The sequence below is a fragment of the Bemisia tabaci genome, chromosome 8 (genome assembly GCF_918797505.1).
Source record: "Bemisia tabaci chromosome 8, PGI_BMITA_v3".
NCBI lineage: Eukaryota > Metazoa > Arthropoda > Insecta > Hemiptera > Aleyrodidae > Bemisia > Bemisia tabaci.
The window spans coordinates 15,568,446-15,587,969 of record NC_092800.1 but is presented as its reverse complement, the minus strand read 5'-3'; the positions used below and the strand labels follow the sequence as shown (position 1 = coordinate 15,587,969).

General features: G+C 41.2%; 2 protein-coding genes across 2 annotated transcripts in view; one reads left to right on the top strand and one right to left on the bottom strand.

Annotated features, from left to right (window-relative positions):
* Wnt10 (Wnt oncogene analog 10) overlaps positions 1-19,524 on the bottom strand; it is a 79,151-nt gene that overhangs the window by 39,650 nt on the left and 19,977 nt on the right. The window contains exon 2 of the mRNA XM_019062435.2: positions 15,835-16,082. Within this exon, the coding sequence (XP_018917980.1) occupies positions 15,835-16,082 (248 nt within the window). The remainder of the gene's footprint in view (positions 1-15,834; positions 16,083-19,524) is intronic.
* Positions 5,419-9,010, top strand: LOC109044613 (uncharacterized). Its single transcript, XM_019062436.2, has 3 exons — positions 5,419-5,558; positions 6,098-6,353; positions 7,502-9,010. The coding sequence occupies exons 1-3, from the start codon at positions 5,555-5,557 to the stop codon at positions 7,848-7,850; spliced, it is 609 nt and encodes a 202-aa protein (XP_018917981.2). The 5' UTR covers positions 5,419-5,554; the 3' UTR covers positions 7,851-9,010.

The following is a 19,524-nucleotide window of genomic DNA, read 5'->3' as shown; positions in this document are numbered from 1 at the left end:
ACATCACAGGCGGACACGGGTGTTAACAGCCTCATTTACCTAGCTCCTGTGCTCCCAGATACGGATGCGGCCACCGAATCGATTGTTATTGTCCCCTGGTGACAATCCGAATTTCCTCTCCGGACGTTGCCAGCTTTCAACCGAAAATGGATCTCTAAGCAGGGTAGAAAATAAACACTTTTTTTGGGATACAAATTGAAATTCTTTCAAAAACCGATTTAAATGACTTACTATAATTTTTTACTCCACGATGACCACCAGTCACCTAAGGATGGGCGACCTGCCCGAAATCGCCATCGTGGAGTAAAAGTAAAGTCATTCAAATCGGTTTTTGAAAGAAATTCAATTTGTATCGAAAAAAATAGAAAAAAAGTGTAGTGCCGATAAAAGTCTTAGAAAAATTGTGCATTATGTTACAACATAGTAGAAAATGAACACCACCACGATACATGTTCTCTCATCAAAATGGGGCAGTGGCAAGGAATTTCCGCTGATGATAGGACGATCACTCAGTCAAGTGGATCATTTGTTTATCTCAGAGACTTAAACGCAGAGTAAAGAAAAACAACCAATTTCATAAATGATGAAACTCATCGATGTCATAGGCGGTTCCAGACACCTCGAACGGAGGAGGGGCGTATATGGGGGTCCGGGGGCTCCTCCAGTAAATTTTTAAATTTTTGAAGCATCTTTTATGTAGTTTGAGTCAATTTCGTCATAAATAATTGCCAAATGTAAGCGTCTTTTCTTCTTCTTTCCTCCGTTCCCTCCTTTCTTCTTCCTTCTCCTTTGTTTCCTCCTTTTTTTGGCAAACGGGGGAGGGGGACGGACCGATTAGACCGAGCCTGCAGCGGGCTGATTATTTAAATTGATAGACAAAGCGATAGACAGAGAAGGCACGGGGAAACTGGAGCGATCCTGGGTGGTTGTTATAGATCAAGGAGGGAAAAGGTGGATTAACTACAGGGGTTGATGTTAGTTAGTCTATTACTTTACCTCCTTCGTCAATTGCAACCACCCGCTTTTACCAATTAGACCGCTCCATTTCCTCTTGATCTTCTTTTTTATCGCTTTGTAAATCATCCTCAATGACCCACCCGTCGGACGACCACAAAAAGTACGCTGAAAAAAAAACTCCGGCCGTGGAAGCCGTGCTACGGACAATATAGACATGCCGTCCGCTTTCCGGGCTCAAAGGACGGAAATTCCGGGCGTAGCACCCGGAAAAATCAAAGCTACGGCTCCAGCACCCGGAACTTTTGGCCTCTGAGCCAGGAACGGACGGTATGTCTACAGAGCCTAGAACATTTTTTTCAGTGCAGCAGGAAATTTGCACCACAGTGGATCGAGTCAATCAGAAAGGTCGGACATGAAATTTCTCACTAAAACCGCAAATTTTGACGTTTAGTTCGTCACATTTTAAATTTTAAAGAATGCTGCCAGCAGAAAATTTCACGAGGAAACCAATGGGACCACTTTAAGAACCTCAAAGTTTTGTATAAACAGAGTTATTTGTTTTTAAAGATTCCAAATTTTGTCCGATCTCTCCTATCGACTCGATCCACTGCGCGTCGCGAATAAAGAAACACGATCCCGTAGTTCCACCATCACTGTGGAGAAAAATCATGATAGAAATTGGTAACTTAACGTCGTACGACTTAACGTGACGAGTACCGAGGGCGTAGGTAAAGCTGAGAAGCAGCATTTCTAATGACCCCTGAAAGGTGAAGCACTCTCTCCTGGCCAGCGCTCTACGCGATGGGGCAACACGGTAACTTGGACCGGTGCTAGAGGGGGCCGGGGTCGGGGGGGGGGGGGGCGTGGGGGGCCGCGGTTGGCGGCCGTGGGTGGTCAAGCTCGCGGTCGTGGCTAACTGTGACCAATTGACCAATCGCCGCCTCTGAATAAATACACCCGCATCCCGCCCAGCGGGCTCAGATCGCACCAGAAATTTGCCCACTCCATAGAAATATACCAAAGACATAAAGACGGAGCGCTCGTATCTAAAAGCACGGGGAAAAAGTGAAGCTAGGTTCGGCGCTGCGCGCTTGTGTGAGTGTGTAAGTGAGCGCGGGAATCCATGGCGGCAAACGGAAATTTGATTAGAACTTGTCCTCTTGATTTTTGCACATTTCTTCTTTGAAACGTATTTTAAATTCCTAAAACGAATATACTAAGAAAGTTCGGTCTGCGTCCTAATGTAATACACCTACTTTTGATCGGTAACAGGCAGTAATCTCAGATAAAGTTAGTTTTTCTTCTCCTCATGGTGCTTCTGCAGGTTCAAACAGGCCGTTACAGTTCTAGATCAACGTTACTCCCAAATGAAATTAATCGGTCGACGACGGACTGAAACTAACCTATAGTTAAAAAAATATGAGTGTGTACCTGAATTTGGGCAAAAATCAACCTAAAATACTTTGTTTCCGCAATTTTATTTATTAGTTCCCGCCCTACATTTGAATTCAAACTTGTCCCGATTTCGCCGCCAATCCTCTAGCCAATAGTAGAGGTGATTGAAAAGAAGCTCTAGAAGCTTCATTTTTTGCTTTTAGTGCTCCGTCTTTATGTCTTTGAAATATACATAGTCTCCCGGATGAAAGAATATGAGGCTATGTTAGGTGTTGGAAGTCTCTCTGATGGAAAAATAGATGGTTAGGGTAGAAGATCCGATGGAAATTGAGGGTAGTGTAGAAGTTCCTGATCGAAAAATATGAGGATTCCGGAAAAATGGGTAGTTGACCAAGCGTGGTTAAAATGCCCACTGCCTGTGACCTCACCGGTAGTTACGATAATGCGATGGCATTTAACAGCGTTGTGTCGACACCATTTTTCGGTGTAAGTGTTGGAGTTCCGGGAAAAATATGGGAGTGAGTGTTAGAATGTATTTGTGAGTGGTTAAAGAAACCAAGGGTTATTGAAAGATTAACCCCCCCCCCCACCGGTGCGTTTCATGTATAAATGGACCTAGTTCACCAGAAAGGAACCAACCCACATTAAGTCGAAACTGAGAAAAAGAGGTTTAAAGTTCTATTCCTGCATAAGACTCTATGCAGAAAATTAACTTTAACCCTCTTTTCACGGATTATTTTCTTTTTTTCGACTTTGAGTTTTTGGCTGGAGAAAATAGACGACCAGTGGAACTCAAAAATATTATCAACTCCATTTGTTCAAAAATGTTGGTTGGTTCCTTTCTGATGGACTCGGTCCAAATAAGAGCAAAGATCAGGCTAGGGGGAAGGAGTTCTCACAGACGTGAGATGCAGGGTTATAAAATAATCAAAATGTATTTAAAATATTATTATAGACGTTCAAAATAAAGAAAATATTCTCACACCGTCTGAGCCTCTGCCACCATTTTGTTGTTCAGGGTGTTGCACGAAATTCCACTCTTGCTATAGACCACAGAAATTTGGCGTCCGTGGTCGAAAATCGAAGTTTATTGTCAGAAGCAGGTTAGTTCTGTTGAGCGTTGAGTGGTGAATGTTGGTCGTCACTCAGCTGAAGGGGGAAAGGGGGGAGGGTGCCCCAATGTCGAATCAACGCGGAAAGTGCCGTAAATCCTCCATCAATCCACTTTATATGCTCCCTGATTCACGTTTGGACTCGGGTCGTTATTTTCCGTAACTCGGAACATTCCTGACAATTCTCGAAAACCTGGACCACTTCTCATGCGCCCTTGTTCAATGAACGTTGTTATTAACTTGTCAATCTTAATGGTACCCCGGTGTTATACATTTTCATGGATAAAAATTCAACGCATAAATAAAATGTAAATTTTACATTGCTGTCTTCAAAATATTCTAATCAAGAGTATTCTATACAGAATATTTTTATGGCATTCAAGCCAGAATTTCCCAGGGGTGTTAAGTCAAGACAGAAGTTCCTACGATATCTTTTGGCGAGAACGCATATTTGGTCATATAGAATAGTGATAGGTGGAATTCATTCATTTTGCAATGAGTAACCAATATTTTTGGCTCATCGATCAAAGCAACGGTCTGGATTGGGAACTGGATACGTCACATTGCCACATACTTTACTGACTATACACTACCGTTAAAAAAATAAATCGTAGAAAAACGATTATCGTCCTCCGTGCATTGACGTCAGAAGCTTTAAACAAAGGTATCACAGATTAATCTATTCTGAATATGTTAGGCTCCTCTCCGCCATCTAGTTGTTGAGCTTGTGCGCCATTTGGACGTATTTCTATCAAACGGAACTATGTGCATTATGATGTGAGCCCTGTTATCGTATCCTTATGGTCTCAGGCTCATATCGTAAATGCACATAGTTCCGTTTGACAGAATACGTCCATTTGAACGCGTTGCCTCCAGTATACTAGAATTCAAGAGGCAGGTTGAATCAAAAAGAGCTAGCTATCGGCTGAGCGTTTAAAATACTCTATCGTTTAAAGAAGTGAAAAACTTGGTGGTTCAGTGAAAAAGTTGGTTGAAATTCGACATGAGATAAGTACGGCATGGGAAAATAACTGGATTTTTTTTTTAAATTCTTTTTTATTACTGATTAATGGAAGAGCTGGTGAAAAACAACGCCTTTTTGATATCATTGATCATATTCATGTGTTTCCACGAATTGCGTGATGAAATGCGGACGACACAAAAACTCGTGGAAACATATTAAAAGCGCGCGTCAAGACGGAGTTATAGGGCGACACTAGTGCGTTCACTAAAAACGCCGTATGATTATTCAAATGATGCCGAATATCTCCCGATAACATTTTAATTTTTATTTACGAAAGTTATGAAAATTATTCCTAGAATCTTTCGGATCCTGCAGACTAGATTGCAAATAAAATTCTCTGAAAAATTGGAAAAAATTATTCATAAGTTTTCGATATAATTCCTATTTTATTAAAGGAGATATGGCAAGGCTCATAAAACGTTCTTTTTTTAGCACGATAGAAAAGAGAGAGACCAAGGGGCCAGTTGCGATGCTTGGTAGTTAGTGATATCGGTTGCCTTTTTTTCACCTTCATTTTCTGGTGAATCACAAGAGTAAGCACACATTGACGAAGTTGCCAGCTTTGAGTTATACACAATGTGGATATGTGGTAGAAGGTTAAATGAGAGAAAAGTGTTGATTTTACAACGCTATCGGGCAACAATTTACATCGATATATTGAACAGATTTGTCCGATATCTCGATGTTCACTCACTCCCGTCGTAGATTTCACCTTTGAATCAGGCGAGGTAGTCTATTTCGATTTCGGTGGCCATCGACAGTATAAAAAATGACATATTTCACTTGTGTGCCTCGTGCGCGATAACACGACAGCAATTTTTGCGTTTCTGACTCTTGGAAGTACGCACATCTTCGATCGATCCCACGTCAACTTTTGTCATATTTGCATCAACTTACTGAAAAAATTCGCGTAAATGGGCCGAACGCAGTTCTGTTCGAGAACTTTTTACACAAATATTTCCCACCTTCAGTCGTCATAAACATGGAGGTTCAGTCGCATCGGACTTTTCACCTCAGCTGTCGTCAAAGTCCCGAGTTCGACATCACAGCTTTTCAGTGACCTAGAATGGGTATGTATTGAATCTTGAATTTATGCTTCTCAAACGCAATCGTTCGGTAGTTACTAGGCATTGTTTCACCAAGGAACGTGCGACAGCTTATAATTATCATTATTTTATCTTCAACTTCAAAATGACACACGCAAAAATAATGTTTTCAGTATACAACAAGATTAAATTTTTGTATTGATTGTGTGAAGGATTGTGATGATAGGAGTGTATTGCAGACTTTTCCGATGCGTTCATCGTGATTTTGAAGCCATTTCGTACAAGAAACAACTCCTCTTTTTGCTCTGGCTGAAGTCTATACGCAACAGATCCATAAGGTAGAAAATTATTGAAGAAACATGATGTGTAACTTTCACAGACCTCATGGTTTATTCAGGCCTGACTTGGAATCAACCACGTGTTTTGTAAGAGTTAGATATCATGCTTTTCTTCGTCAAGTACTTGAATCGGTAAAAGCAAATCATATACAACTTAGTTTCTTAAAGTGTAAAGAACCGTATGTATATGTTGTTAAATCTAAAAATCATTCTATCTTTTCCTAGTTTATCTCTCGTTTTACCAGCGACTTCTGTGCACGGTAATATCACTAACTATCGTCAGAGGCACCATCTTTAAAAAAGTCAAATTCGAAGGAGGTGACACAGTGATTGTCCCACTAATCCCTATACCGTTTGGACCGCTGATTGGCCCCTACCATAAAGTGTTCGCCCTATCCAGAACAGAACTGCTTCAGCTGAATCCCTCTCGCGGCAACATCTGGATGACTGAGATTAAGATAGTGGGTCGCAACTTTTACAAGTGAGTGAAGTTCCTTTTAAAAAGAATGTTTGAACTTATGATAAGAAATATTAGAAGAAACCTCAATACGTAAAATGCAAATGCATGATGCTTTGAAATATCATTTTATGAAGTGCATTTTATTAATTTAAAGAATGCTTTTCCATGGTAAGCAATCCGTTTTTATCTAGTTTTCTCTGTGAGTGTTCCACAATTTTGAACCGTTGTGGCTGTTGGTGTCGATGATGTAGAATTTATTCTTGTTCGGTTGAATCAGTTTTGCACATCAAACAACGCATCAGAAAGTTGTCAGAGCAAACACTACATGCTAAGGAAAAACGCCGTATGAACATTCGAGAGTTGCCATTTCCTCCGATAAAACGTTTACTTTGACAGGAAGTTATGCATATTTTTCCTCGATATTGTCAGATATTTCAGATCAAAGTGCGAAGAATGTTGTCTGAAAAGTTGGAGGAAAAATATTCACAAGTTTCCCGGTAGGTCAGTATTTTATCAAAAGAAATTTGGCAACATCCGATGGCTCATACAGCATTTTTCCTTAGCACGACAGAGTAGGTACTAGGTTTTAAGGATGAGAAAATGACAGAAAGGCTGGGTTCTAGAACAGCATTACATAGATTTTCCTCTTTAGGAAAGAGCACTGTTCTGTTTTTATCCGTGTATTCTTGAAAAATGTAAAAGGCCATATCCTTCCAGGATACTTTATTTCATCGTAACCTTTTTCCTCTCATGACACGTACGAAACTACTATGTATGATTCGTGTTTAACATGGAAGCACATCAAGTCGCGCATCAAATTAACAAGAAAACGAGTTTTGAAGTTTTATAGCTCCGTAAGACTTAATGTCAAGAAAGAAATTCAACCATTATTTCCAAGTTCAAAACATTTTTTCGTGAATTTGAATTTTTGACGGAAGAAAATTAACGACTGGTCGATTTCAAAACTAATCCCAACTCATTATTTTCCAAAATAATACGACTCGGCAGTCGGCACGTTTCTCGCAAACTCGCGGTCAAAAATACAGTGACGTTTTCCAACTGAGCTTTTATAGGCATGGCTCCCAAATTTCAACTTCTGAAAATTCTAGGTAGACACATAGGTAACTCCGTCCGACACTCCACTACACACGAACCCCAACCTTTTTCAGGTTCCCTGAGCGCTACCAGCCAGCCGCCGCAATTAAGCCGGATCCTACAAGGCAACCAATCGGCCAAAAAGGCATCCTTTTGGCTCGAAGACTAGCGGGACTCCACTTGCCTTATCACTCGTTTACGTGTAACTGCTACCATTACACTGATTACTTGACCTACGGAAGGACCTTCGGCGAGAAATGGTCCACGTATCCCCCTATCAGCGATGCTTGCCCGCTCCACCTGAGGATAAATTCCACTACTAATGTTATTTCCAGGAGCTTCCAGTTGGAGGACAAAAAAAATAACAAGTTTCAGCTCAAGTCCCTCAGGTTGCAGGATTTCCTTGCACTGAAAGAGTTTTGAAGTGATTCGACGCAGGGCCGGATTTAAGATTTTTGGGCCCAGGTGCAGTCTGTGGCACGGGCCCCCCAAAGTTTACCTCCTCGGAGAAAGGGAGAGGGGGGTGAAATGCCGAACTGACCCAGCGTAGAATGATGTGCAGTGGGGGATTCAGAGACAGCTTGGGGTGATGGCATCTGAATATTTCCAGGAGGGCAATCTACATGAATTTGTATCTGTTGTTGTCTACAAATCTTGGTATCCTCGTGGTAAAGAATGTTTCATTTTATCTTATTCTGTTTTGATGGATCACGAGCTGTACATAATAATAAAAATTTAAATAAATTCAATCTCAAATTTCTTTGGAAGGCAGTGTATACACCTGAAGTATGCAAGAAACGCTACCATTGAGGGGACCTATTGTCACCCGGGTAATTTTGTATCCAACCATGCAAACTTCATGGAGCCATGCATACCTATTAAGCATGGACAAACTCTCTATAGATGCTATTCAGAGATCATATATTTTAAGGACCTGTTCTTGTGAGCAATGAAATCAGATGAGGGACAAGTACAATTCAGGGGTCAACGCTATTTTTCGCCTGATGATGATTGATTAGCAATTTGTTGCGCAAAAAATGAAATAAAACTCGCTTAATGATGATTGATGAATGTTGGGGCGAACACTTTTCCGGGTGAGTTTTTGCAGATCAGCAGATAAGGTTAAGATTGCTAAACCAATTGGTCAACTCTTTGGTCATGAGTCATTATCAGGAAAATCTGAGCGTCGGCTTCCGGAAGTAACTCTCACTTCAAAGAGAAGATAACAGCATTATCTCTGTTGTTCACGAATAAAAATCATATCCAAAGGATTCCTTAATGAACTTTAGCGCGCCTTCAATCGTTTGTCTATGCAGCAGGGACATCAGTTGAGCAGGCACAGTTGTATCCATGCTTTTTAGGCAAAAACCATTCCGCCTTCATTTTCGGTGATGCAACACGTGCATCCGTTGAGCACAAATAGTTGCATGAAGGCGTTCCATCTATTTCCAATCTCTCAAGTAAAAAAAAAAAAAAGCCAGGAGGAATATCAGGAAGTGCTCATTGCTTTGGTCATGAGTCATCAGGCGAACCTGAGCGTTAACTTTCGAAAGCAACTGTATACACACAGTCTCTGATATATAGTCTCTGATATATAGTCTCTGATATATAGTCTCTGATATATAGTCTCTGATATATAGTCTCTGATATATAGTCTCTGATATACAGTATCTGATACATGGATCACATTTTGCAATGAAGATCCACTATCTCTGGCTCTTCCAAAAAAGCACCTTTCTGCATATACGTTGTATCTAAAATGAGCCAAAAATAGTGGTTCCTCATTGCAAAATGTGGTCCACATAGTCTCCGCTGCTATTATTTATGCCAAAAGGAACTATGTCGTCTCACGCGAACCTTGTGCACATAGTTCTGTTTAGCATAAATACGACCAGTTGTCCTATCGATACGGGGAAGATTCCATAAAATTATACTGACTATGAAAATGACTCATGCTCACTCATTTACCTCATTCATTTATCTCATCAAAAGTGCTCTTAGGTGTGCATTGCGTGCTCTTAATAAACAACAATCCAATCAAATTCCACACCGATTTCATAATCAACGCGGATTGCTAGCAGCGCCTGGATTCGTCAGTCTACATGAAATATCGATACTATCGATATTGCTATAATCGATAAATTACATTACTGGTATCGGGTTTTATGGATCGAGATCGATCGATAAAGATTCAATAATCGATCCGCTGGCGGACATGACGCGGGTTCCGTTTCGTGTTCAATCATTCTCTATTGTCCAGCTGCTCGGTTCATTTAGAATTGGATCAATGTTTGAAAGAAGTACTTCGGAGAGTGCAACCTTAGGGCTCAAGAGCGAGCTTTAGTCTCTCACCGCAAGCTTGATAACTTCAATAGAGAATTAGCATGTGTCTGAAATTTTGTAAATTTCATCTTTAAAATGAAACTGCTAGGAGAACTGACTACGAGGATATCCTTGGTTTCTAAATTGGACAATTATATGAGAAAATATGACAAAATAACCTAATCTGCTAAAATACATGTGTTTAAATGGAAAATGCCGCCAGATGACGTCATAACTCATTAGGCGGTACATTTCCTCACTTTTAAATCCATTTTTCTCCAATTTCCCATGTTAGAAACAAATTTATGAAAAATATCGCGAAATCAGCTCATTAGGCACTCTCAGATTAAGAAAGAAAATTTTTGTGTGCAAATTCTTCATTCTCACCTAAAGTATTCTTAATAAGATACAAAATCCAACTTACTTTAGATTTTATATGGGAATGAAAACGTAGATGAAAATAACATTTGAAAAAAAATTATAAAAAAAAAAAAAAAAAAAACGCCATATTGAGCAACGACAAAGGTTACTGAGGTGATATTTATCGAACCCGGATTGTTTTCATCTCGGGTTTCGATATGATGTGTTAATTACTTCAAGTTTGATTATCTGTGTTGGCCGAGGTGGTCCTCGGCCAGGCGCGCGCTCTGCATAGGAACAGGAACTTGAGCCAGAAGTACCTCTCACTAAGTAAGAACCGCGTTCAGAGTAGCCGAATTTCGAAGTGAAACCGCATATCACAATCGAGCTGTATGGAGAAAAGAGCTGATTTCCTGCACGGTCTGGCAACCACGATCGCGTAACTCCAATGGAAACCCTACGTACATAAGTGGTTTTTCCGCAGCCGACAGAACTCAGAGAAGTAGATGAGTTATGGTTCAGCTTCGGCCAGCGAGTCATTAGGAAACGAGCGCAGCCACCAGCGACAAAGCCAAATTGCCCTGAAAATACCCCCAAATATCCTAAAGAAATTTAGGTTTAGAATATATTTGGCAATAGTGACGGAATCAAGATGTTCGATTCTTTCGCGCCTCGAACTAAATCACGAGATGCAACTATGTTTGACGAACATTCGTGTGCGATTCGCCTGAATTCATCACCGATGTTGCCAACCTCTGCATGTTTGACTGTCCTTAAAAAAAGAAACTTCAGGCAATGAAATTAAAAACTATGTAATTGATACCGGACCATACAGGAATGAAAGTTTCCTACACGAATTTGACCGTATTATGTGACAGAGAACTATATCGGGTTCACCAATTAAAGGACCTTTTCTTATAAAGAAACTAATGGGACATGCGTTGTTTCCAAAATTAGTCAAAAAAGGTAGTTCCGTATGCAACTTACTGACGTCACGCTTAAACAGGGGAGGGGGTCTAAGTTCGCGTAATACCGTGTGGAAATCAGAAACGAAAGCTGATATTTTTCAAAACTCCTCGCTAGTTTGAATCAAAATACCGTCAATAAATGCCGACTTTTTTTATATAAAAGGCACGTGGTGTCATTTTGCAAGGGGATGGAGATTTTGGCGTAGCGTATTTATAAACGGCCCTGGAGTAATAACACTTACGTACATCTCGTAAAATGAATAATTTTTTTTAAAAAAAAAATCAGAACTGATTACGCGATTGAAAGTTTTACGCAGCCAGTACTAAGAAAAATCGTACAAGATCAAGTTTAAGAATTTTACACACATTAAGCAGAAAGGAACCAAGCCGTATCAGTTACTGCTAAATTTAACCGGGCAATTTATTTTTTTACATGAAGACGGTTGTGCGGATTTTTCTGCAAATTTCAGGGAATTTTCTGCATCGTACGAAGCAAACTCCGTATTTTCGAAGGAATCCGCAAAAACGTATCTATCTTGTAGAGAAATCAAATTGCCCGGTTTTTGGCAGTAGCTGATGTGGCTTGGTTCCATTCTGCTGAACGCGGTCCAATAGATCGTATTCGATACATCAAACAGGTGAGATTGTATCGATATCGATTGGTTCAGAACATAAACATAGCCTCAAAAGTCAATTTAGAAATCGGAGGGAACGGGTCTCTTGTAACAGATGTTTTATTTTTTTGAGTACCAAATGCCAATGCAAAGTGAAATTGTTAGAAATTTTCTCATTTTCAGCTTTTCCAACTTAAATCTTAATAGTTTGGTTTGAGGTCATGTTCTATTGTTTTGAACCAAACGATACATCGAACCGGTCTATTGCCACCCGACCACCCACCCGAGCTCTCTCGCACAGAAGCTCCTACAGCCCAATGGCAACGCCAATTGCGAAACTCGGTCCAACTATCGCCGAGGCGTTATCAAGAGCGTTATCATCAAAGGGAGCGCGGTTTAATCAGAAAAGATCACTCAACAGCAAGTGGCGGGCATTAGAGGTACTCGAGGAGGGCTACAAAGTCCTCGGGCAGGGCAGGAGAGGGGGACTGGATTCTGGATCGTCGACGGATACACTTAAGCAACAATAGAAAGTGCAATTGCATTTGAAACTATGCCGCCGATAACGTTGCTCCTATGGCGTGAGGGCGTATGTCGATTTCCGCATGGTCCCCAAAAAGTATGAATTTATATGTAGGACAGGGCTCATTTGGATTATGAGATACGTCCTTACGTCAGAGGGGCGGCGATAAGTGTGCACTAGTTGAGAAGGGGAGGGATCCGCGGATTCCACCGTGTATTGCTGGCTGCGTCGGCAATGTCGTCAGGGGCGATACCCGTACTGCAGTTCTAAGGAAGAACGCCGTATGAGCCTTCAGGCGTTGCCAAATTTCTCTTGATAAAACACGAATTTCCTGGTAAAATTATGAATATTTTCCTTTCAATTTTTCAGATAATTTTGTACGCAATTTCATCTAAAGTCCCTAAAAATTTCAAGGGAAAATATCAACAAACTTCCTCAAAAATAAACATTTTATCGAAGAAAATTTGGCAACTCTCGAATGTTCCTACGGCGTTTTTCCTTAGCACGGCAGCGTAAGTCTTTGAGTGATTTTCCGAACTGTCTTCTGAACAGCGGTGCCGGCATCGATAATCCTCGTGTTACCAGTCTTTTCCTCTCTTCTCTTTGTTTTGATTTTCTCGGCCATCGTGTAGTCTGCAGATTTCTATTTGGAATTTTTATATTTTATTTGTATTCTTCTGACTGAAAATAGCTTAGTTTTGGGCCGGAACGTCTCGGGTTTTTTAAGTGTAATTTTTAGCCTTTTTTCCTATTTTTCTCCTATGTTTTTGATATCACCATTGTCACCGGCTACCGTTTTTAAAAATTTTAACCTATGATATCCGTAAGCTGGTGTGATTCAGGCGTTGGGTGTAGAAAGGGCATTTCTTGGTTGCGATGTCTCAAAATCGTCACTGCTAACTTGTATTTTAGAGAGGTAACCAAGGGATGAATTTTCCGAAATTTTTCGTCTTCAGTATCGTAAAATCATGAAGAAACTTCGGTAAATACTTCAACGAACTACACAATTTGCTTCAATTCTGTCTCGCTAAGGAAGAGCGCCTTACGAACATTCGAGAGTTGCCAAATTTCCCTTGATAAAACATGTATTTTTGACAACCTTCATTCATATTTTCCTTGAAATTTTTAGATATTTTAAATTAAATTGCATACAAAATTGTCTGAAATTTTTGGAAAATAATACTCGCAATATCACCAGTAAATTTGGTTTTTATAGGAGGAAACTTGGCAACGTCTGAAGGTTCATACGGCGTTCTCCCTTAGCACGGAAGTATAGCAGTAAATTTGGTCACATCGAAATGTTCACAGAGCATTCTTCCATAGCACGGCTGCGTAGAGGAAGCTTATGGGCTTCACTTACCTCCACCACAGTATTTTTTCCAACTAAGAGTGCGCTCGCTCGTACGATGCATAATGCACAGTGACGTAGCGTAATTTCCGATATATCGATTGATCTGCTATTTAAACCTATTGAAAAGGATCGATAAACTAACTGTTCGCAACGAACACCTTAATAATCGATTCTTTACCACGGCTTTAAATGGGGAAAGTCGACAATCGATCATTCCCGCCTCGCCACTGATAAATGCATAAGTTAATAAAGAGGCCAAATGAGCCAGTACGTTAGGAGAGCCGTCTAGCCATGGACACACCTCTCCGCGGGTTAAAAATTAGGGCCGTAGACTAATTAAAATTCACATCGATCAAAACGGGACAGTTTCACTGCCATGCTGAGGAAAAACACAGTATGAACCCTCAGCCGTTGCCAAATTTCTTTTGACAGATCACAAATTTTCGGGCAAATTTGTGAACAGTTTTCTCCAAATTTTTCAGAGAATTGTGTTCCTGATTTGATTTAAAAGATCAGCAAATTTCAAGGAAAAATAATCATAATTTTTTTAAAAATAAACATTCTCCAAGAGGAAATTTTGCAACCTTCAAATGCTCATACGCCGTTTTTCCGCAGCACGCGGCAGTTCAGTCCTCGCACCTCGAGCTTCAACAAAATTGCAGTGCGTTTTCTTGCTTCCAACGGCTTTGTGCATGATTGGAAACTATCGCGAGGAATCGAATATGTAGGAAAACCAGTCATAATTTTGAAAGCATTATTGAACAATTCAGGGACAAAACTCAGGCGATTTCACTGAAAATTTCTCTGAATTTTCAATTTGCTGCCGATAAAATTCAGTGAAATTTTCGAACGGAGTCAACCAAAAACTTTTAAGTATTAAAACAGAATGGTGGCGGAAATTTTGAAACGTCGCATCACGTTTGTGATACCTCTGTTGGAGAGTGAGGAAATGTAGGTATGTCTCGTTTGCTTTATCACGTCCACGTATGTTGTCAAAGAGATTATAATGAGGAAGTTCTTCCATAGAATAGACATCGTTGCTATGATTAGTCCTTCAGAATCACATGAGTCACCACCGTTTGTGACCTACTCCCCCCCCCCCCCCCCCCAATACCACCACATACTATACACTCGAGATGTGGTCGAAATATTCTCAGTGAATTTTTATGCTCACAGGTTGAACGATGAAGAGCACAACGAGTTCTGAGGAATCCTGAGATTTCTGTCTCTTTCATCTCGAGACAAAATCACACGCGCACAGCCCAATTGGACGTATCTCTACCAAACAGAACTATGTGCATTAAGACATGAGCCCTGAGACTCATAAGAATATGTGCATAACAGGACTCACGTCGTAATGCACGTAGCTCTGTTTGGCAGAAATTCGTCTAATTAATTTGTCTCAGCTCCGCCTGATTGTATCCTAATATCAAAAGATTTTACAAGAGATAATGATCTGGCGCCATTGCTCAGTTTGATATGTTTCTGCTTTGACGTCAAAGCAGTTTTACATTGCAGTAGAGTCTAAATGGACCTGATACAAACTTCAGATGGAGCAAAAAGAATAGTTCTTTTTTATTGAAAATGGCTAAAAATCACAATGAGCGCACTGGGAAAATATAACTCGTTCAACTGTCATCGAACACTTTCGATCGGGCCAGTTATTCAATTGTGAAGTTGATTTAATATTCTGGATGTAATAAAAGTGTGCGAGAACTTATAAATAACTGAATTATCCGCCGCAACAGTTAGTTTTACATATCGACGGTGAAACTACCAAACCACGTATCTCGGTTTGCGACGTCGCAGACTTCCTGTCATACTTTATTTTTTAAATGAAAAACTACTGAACATCCAGTCTTGAAAATTTCTGTGATTTTTCTTCTTTGCGCGGAGAAAATCCCGTGTAAATTTCAAGGAATGATATTGATTTGGTCTACTTCAAAAAAATAAAATGTGAGCGTAGATTTTTAAACACCGCAAACGAGATACGTGGTTTGGTAGTTTCACCGTCGATATTGGCATTACTAAAGTAACTGCTGTATATAGCGGGTGTTTCAGCATAATATAATTTCTCGCACACTTTTATTACATCTAGAGGGTTTAATAAACTTCACTGTTTTTGGTGCACCAAAAGGGGGTTTTGGTTCACCAATAAGGTTTTATGGTGCACCAACAGTGTTTTTTGGTGCACCAATAGGGTTTTTTGGTGTACCAATTGGATTTTTTGGTGTTATGATTTTTAGCAAGAAGAGAAAGGAGACGTTACCTCTCTGGAGGATGATACTGCTGTGGGGGTTCTTGTTTTTAGTCTCCATGGTGGAGCAGTTCCAGCGGTTGTCTTTGAGCTGGAATTTGCACTCGTCAACGGCCATGTGGATTCCCTCGACGGCGGCCATGATGACGTCAGGGTTCCTGTAGCACAGCGCCAGTTGCTCCTTACTCATTCCAGGGAGAACTTTGCACACGGCGGAGCCCACTGGAAATCGCTCAACGAACAACCTGCTTTCGCCGACCCTGAAACAGATACAGAAGCATCTATAGCGCCGGACTTCAAGAAGTGAGAAGCAGAGACAGCGCATGCACAAAGAATAAACTCAAAGCAACCCAAATTATGTGTTGATTTTGTCACGGTTTGCGGCGAATTTAGCGCAGAAAACAATAGAGAGACTGGGCAACCCCAGAGTCAACTGAGGGCTTGCGTTATTTTGTGTTTTAAGGCTTAGATACACCTGCAAGTTATATAAACGCCTGTAGAAAGTGAAACACCAATAGGAAACCAGGATTTCGATCACTCAACGTCTAGCTATCGCAATCCTCCTTGTCAATTTTGCACGCAATTGAATTTAAAACATCTGAAAGTTTCGAGGAAAAATATGCATAAATTTGGTCAAAAACACATGTTTTAGAAAGGAAAATTTGGCTACACGGAGGAAAAAACTTTGTGCGTGGGACTCGAAGCATGAGGTCATATGGATCTCTGAAGTTTTCGGATCACATATCTAAAAGCTTTAGGCACAGCTTCCGAAGTTCGGGTCAGACATCTGAAGTACTTCGATATATACCGAAGGGTTCGGGTCACACATCCGAAGTACTCCAGTACATACCGAAGTGCCTCGATGTCTGACCCGACCTTCGGCAGCTGGACCTCAAGTTTTCGGATGCGTGATCAAAAAACTTTAGAGATTCATATGACCTCAACTTCGGGTCCCACGCACGAAGTTTTTTTCTCCGTGTCGAAAGGAAAATTTGGCTACTCTCGAATGCTCATACGGCGTTTTTCCTTAGCACGGCAGCATTAATATCTTTATCCGTGATCTTGTTTTCACTCCTACACGCACCTTTGTGTTAAAGCGGCGGCTCAAAAGTGCGCAACGCGATCGCATGGGGTGGGGTCGACAAGTAGCCCGGAGGGGCCCACCTCCCAGCGCGGTCCCCGATGCACCTGTTACCTGCTCGAAGCGTGCGTTGGGTGATACGCGTTGGCAACAGGCGGAGTGGGTCGCTACTAATAAAGATCCTCGTCAGGTTCCCACGGGTGATGCAGCTCCCGAAAATTAAATCGCCCAGCGCACAGCGGCGCGGCATTCCGATGCCGAAAGACTCAGGTCCAAGAATGCGGCCGTTGTTCTTGGACCCGGTCTTTTTTAATCTCTCCTCAGAGCCCCCCCCCCCCCCTCCGCCCCGCGCGTTTGCGAGGCCGGAAAAAGTTCACCGAGTTATACTTTCCTCCTCCGACGCGGCTATGTGAATTTGCTCCGGGAATTCGTCGCTCTCTGCGGGCGAAAGCCAGTGGCGTGGCGTGCTTCGCGATGTATCGATTGTTATGCCATTTAAACATATGGGAAAGGATCGATAAACAGGATGTTCGCAGCAAACACCTTTATAATCGATTCTTTATCATAGGTTTAAATGGCAGAACAATCGATACATCGCAATTCACGCCACGCCACGTAACTCCGTTTCATCGGTGCCAAATTTTTGCTTAAAATCTGTATTTTGAGGACTCGATAGACGATCGAGTCCCGAACTAACTTCGATAGATATAGAGCAGCTTTGTAGCTGTTTATCAGCATACAACTTTCTTCATTGATCAAAATTGGACGGCCCGCCCAGTTTTAATCCAAGTGGAGTGTCGCGTATTCAGTGCTGCCTTTCCCCGGAATTGATTCCAAAATTCGGAACTTTTCAAATAATCGAAACTTTTCCTGAAATCTCCGAAATTCCCGGAATTTTCAGCTTTTTCGGAATATTCCCGGAATTTTGGGCTCTTTTGTCAGTTTTATCATTGTTTGGATCAAATATCGTAACCTTTCTTTCTTTTTTTTTCAATCCTTCTTTTTTTAAATCAAATTTGATCACCTTCGAAACTAAATCCGGGCGTATTTAGGAATTTTTTCCCGAGACTCTTGAAAAAATCGGATTTTATCTCGGAAATTTGGGAAATCGGATTTAACTCCGAGAGCCCCGCAATCTTTGATAAAATGGCAGCACAGGCATATTTCATAATTCTTAAAATTTTGCTGCACGAAAGAATTCTGACAAGTTGTTGTCAATGATAAACCGTGTTTTTCCCTCCATTTCCTACAAAATGTGGTCAAAAGTTTGGTTGAGAGGAGTAAGGTGTTGCCTCAGAAGTGTAAATACATTGCAAAACGCGTCAGCTAAGTCGAATGGCAAAAGTTAAATCCGAAAAATTGCAGGCAAGAGGAAAAAAACCAAATATTCCGTGGGAGGAACGAGTTCAGCTGCTCTGAGCAGTGTGAAACCGCCTTCAGGTTGATACGATACAACACCGTGTGACACTCACGCTCGAATAGTTGCATCTTATCGAGTTACGCGACGCAGCGACAACTAAACAAATTGCTGCATGCGAGCATATCATTTTTTCCCTCCATTTCCTACAAAATGTGGTCAAAAGTTTGGTTGAGAGGAGTAAGGTGTTGCCTCAGAAGTGTAAATACATTGCAAAACGCGTCAGCTAAGTCGAATGGCAAAAGTTAAATCCGAAAAATTGCAGGCAAGAGGAAAAAAACCAAATATTCCGTGGGAGGAACGAGTTCAGCTGCTCTGAGCAGTGTGAAAACGCCTTCAGGTTGATACGATACAACACCGTGTGACACTCACGCTCGAATAGTTGCATCTTATCGAGTTACGCGACGCAGCGACAACTAAACAAATTGCTGCATGCGAGCATATCATTTTTTCCCTCCATTTCCTACAAAATGTGGTCAAAAGTTTGGTTGAGAGGAGTAAGGTGTTGCCTCAGAAGTGTAAATACATTGCAAAACGCGTCAGCTAAGTCGAATGGCAAAAGTTAAATCCGAAAAATTGCAGGCAAGAGGAAAAAAACCAAATATTCCGTGGGAGGAACGAGTTCAGCTGCTCTGAGCAGTGTGAAAACGCCTTCAGGTTGATACGATACAACACCGTGTGACACTCACGCTCGAATAGTTGCATCTTATCGAGTTACGCGACGCAGCGACAACTAAACAAATTGCTGCATGCGAGCATATCATTTTTTCCCTCCATTTCCTACAAAATGTGGTCAAAAGTTTGGTTGAGAGGAGTAAGGTGTTGCCTCAGAAGTGTAAATACATTGCAAAACGCGTCAGCTAAGTCGAATGGCAAAAGTTAAATCCGAAAAATTGCAGGCAAGAGGAAAAAAAACCAAATATTCCGTGGGAGGAACGAGTTCAGCTGCTCTGAGCAGTGTGAAAACGCCTTCAGGTTGATACGATACAACACCGTGTGACACTCACGCTCGAATAGTTGCATCTTATCGAGTTACGCGACGCAGCGACAACTAAACAAATTGCTGCATGCGAGCATATCATTTTTTCCCTCCATTTCCTACAAAATGTGGTCAAAAGTTTGGTTGAGAGGAGTAAGGTGTTGCCTCAGAAGTGTAAATACATTGCAAAACGCGTCAGCTAAGTCGAATGGCAAAAGTTAAATC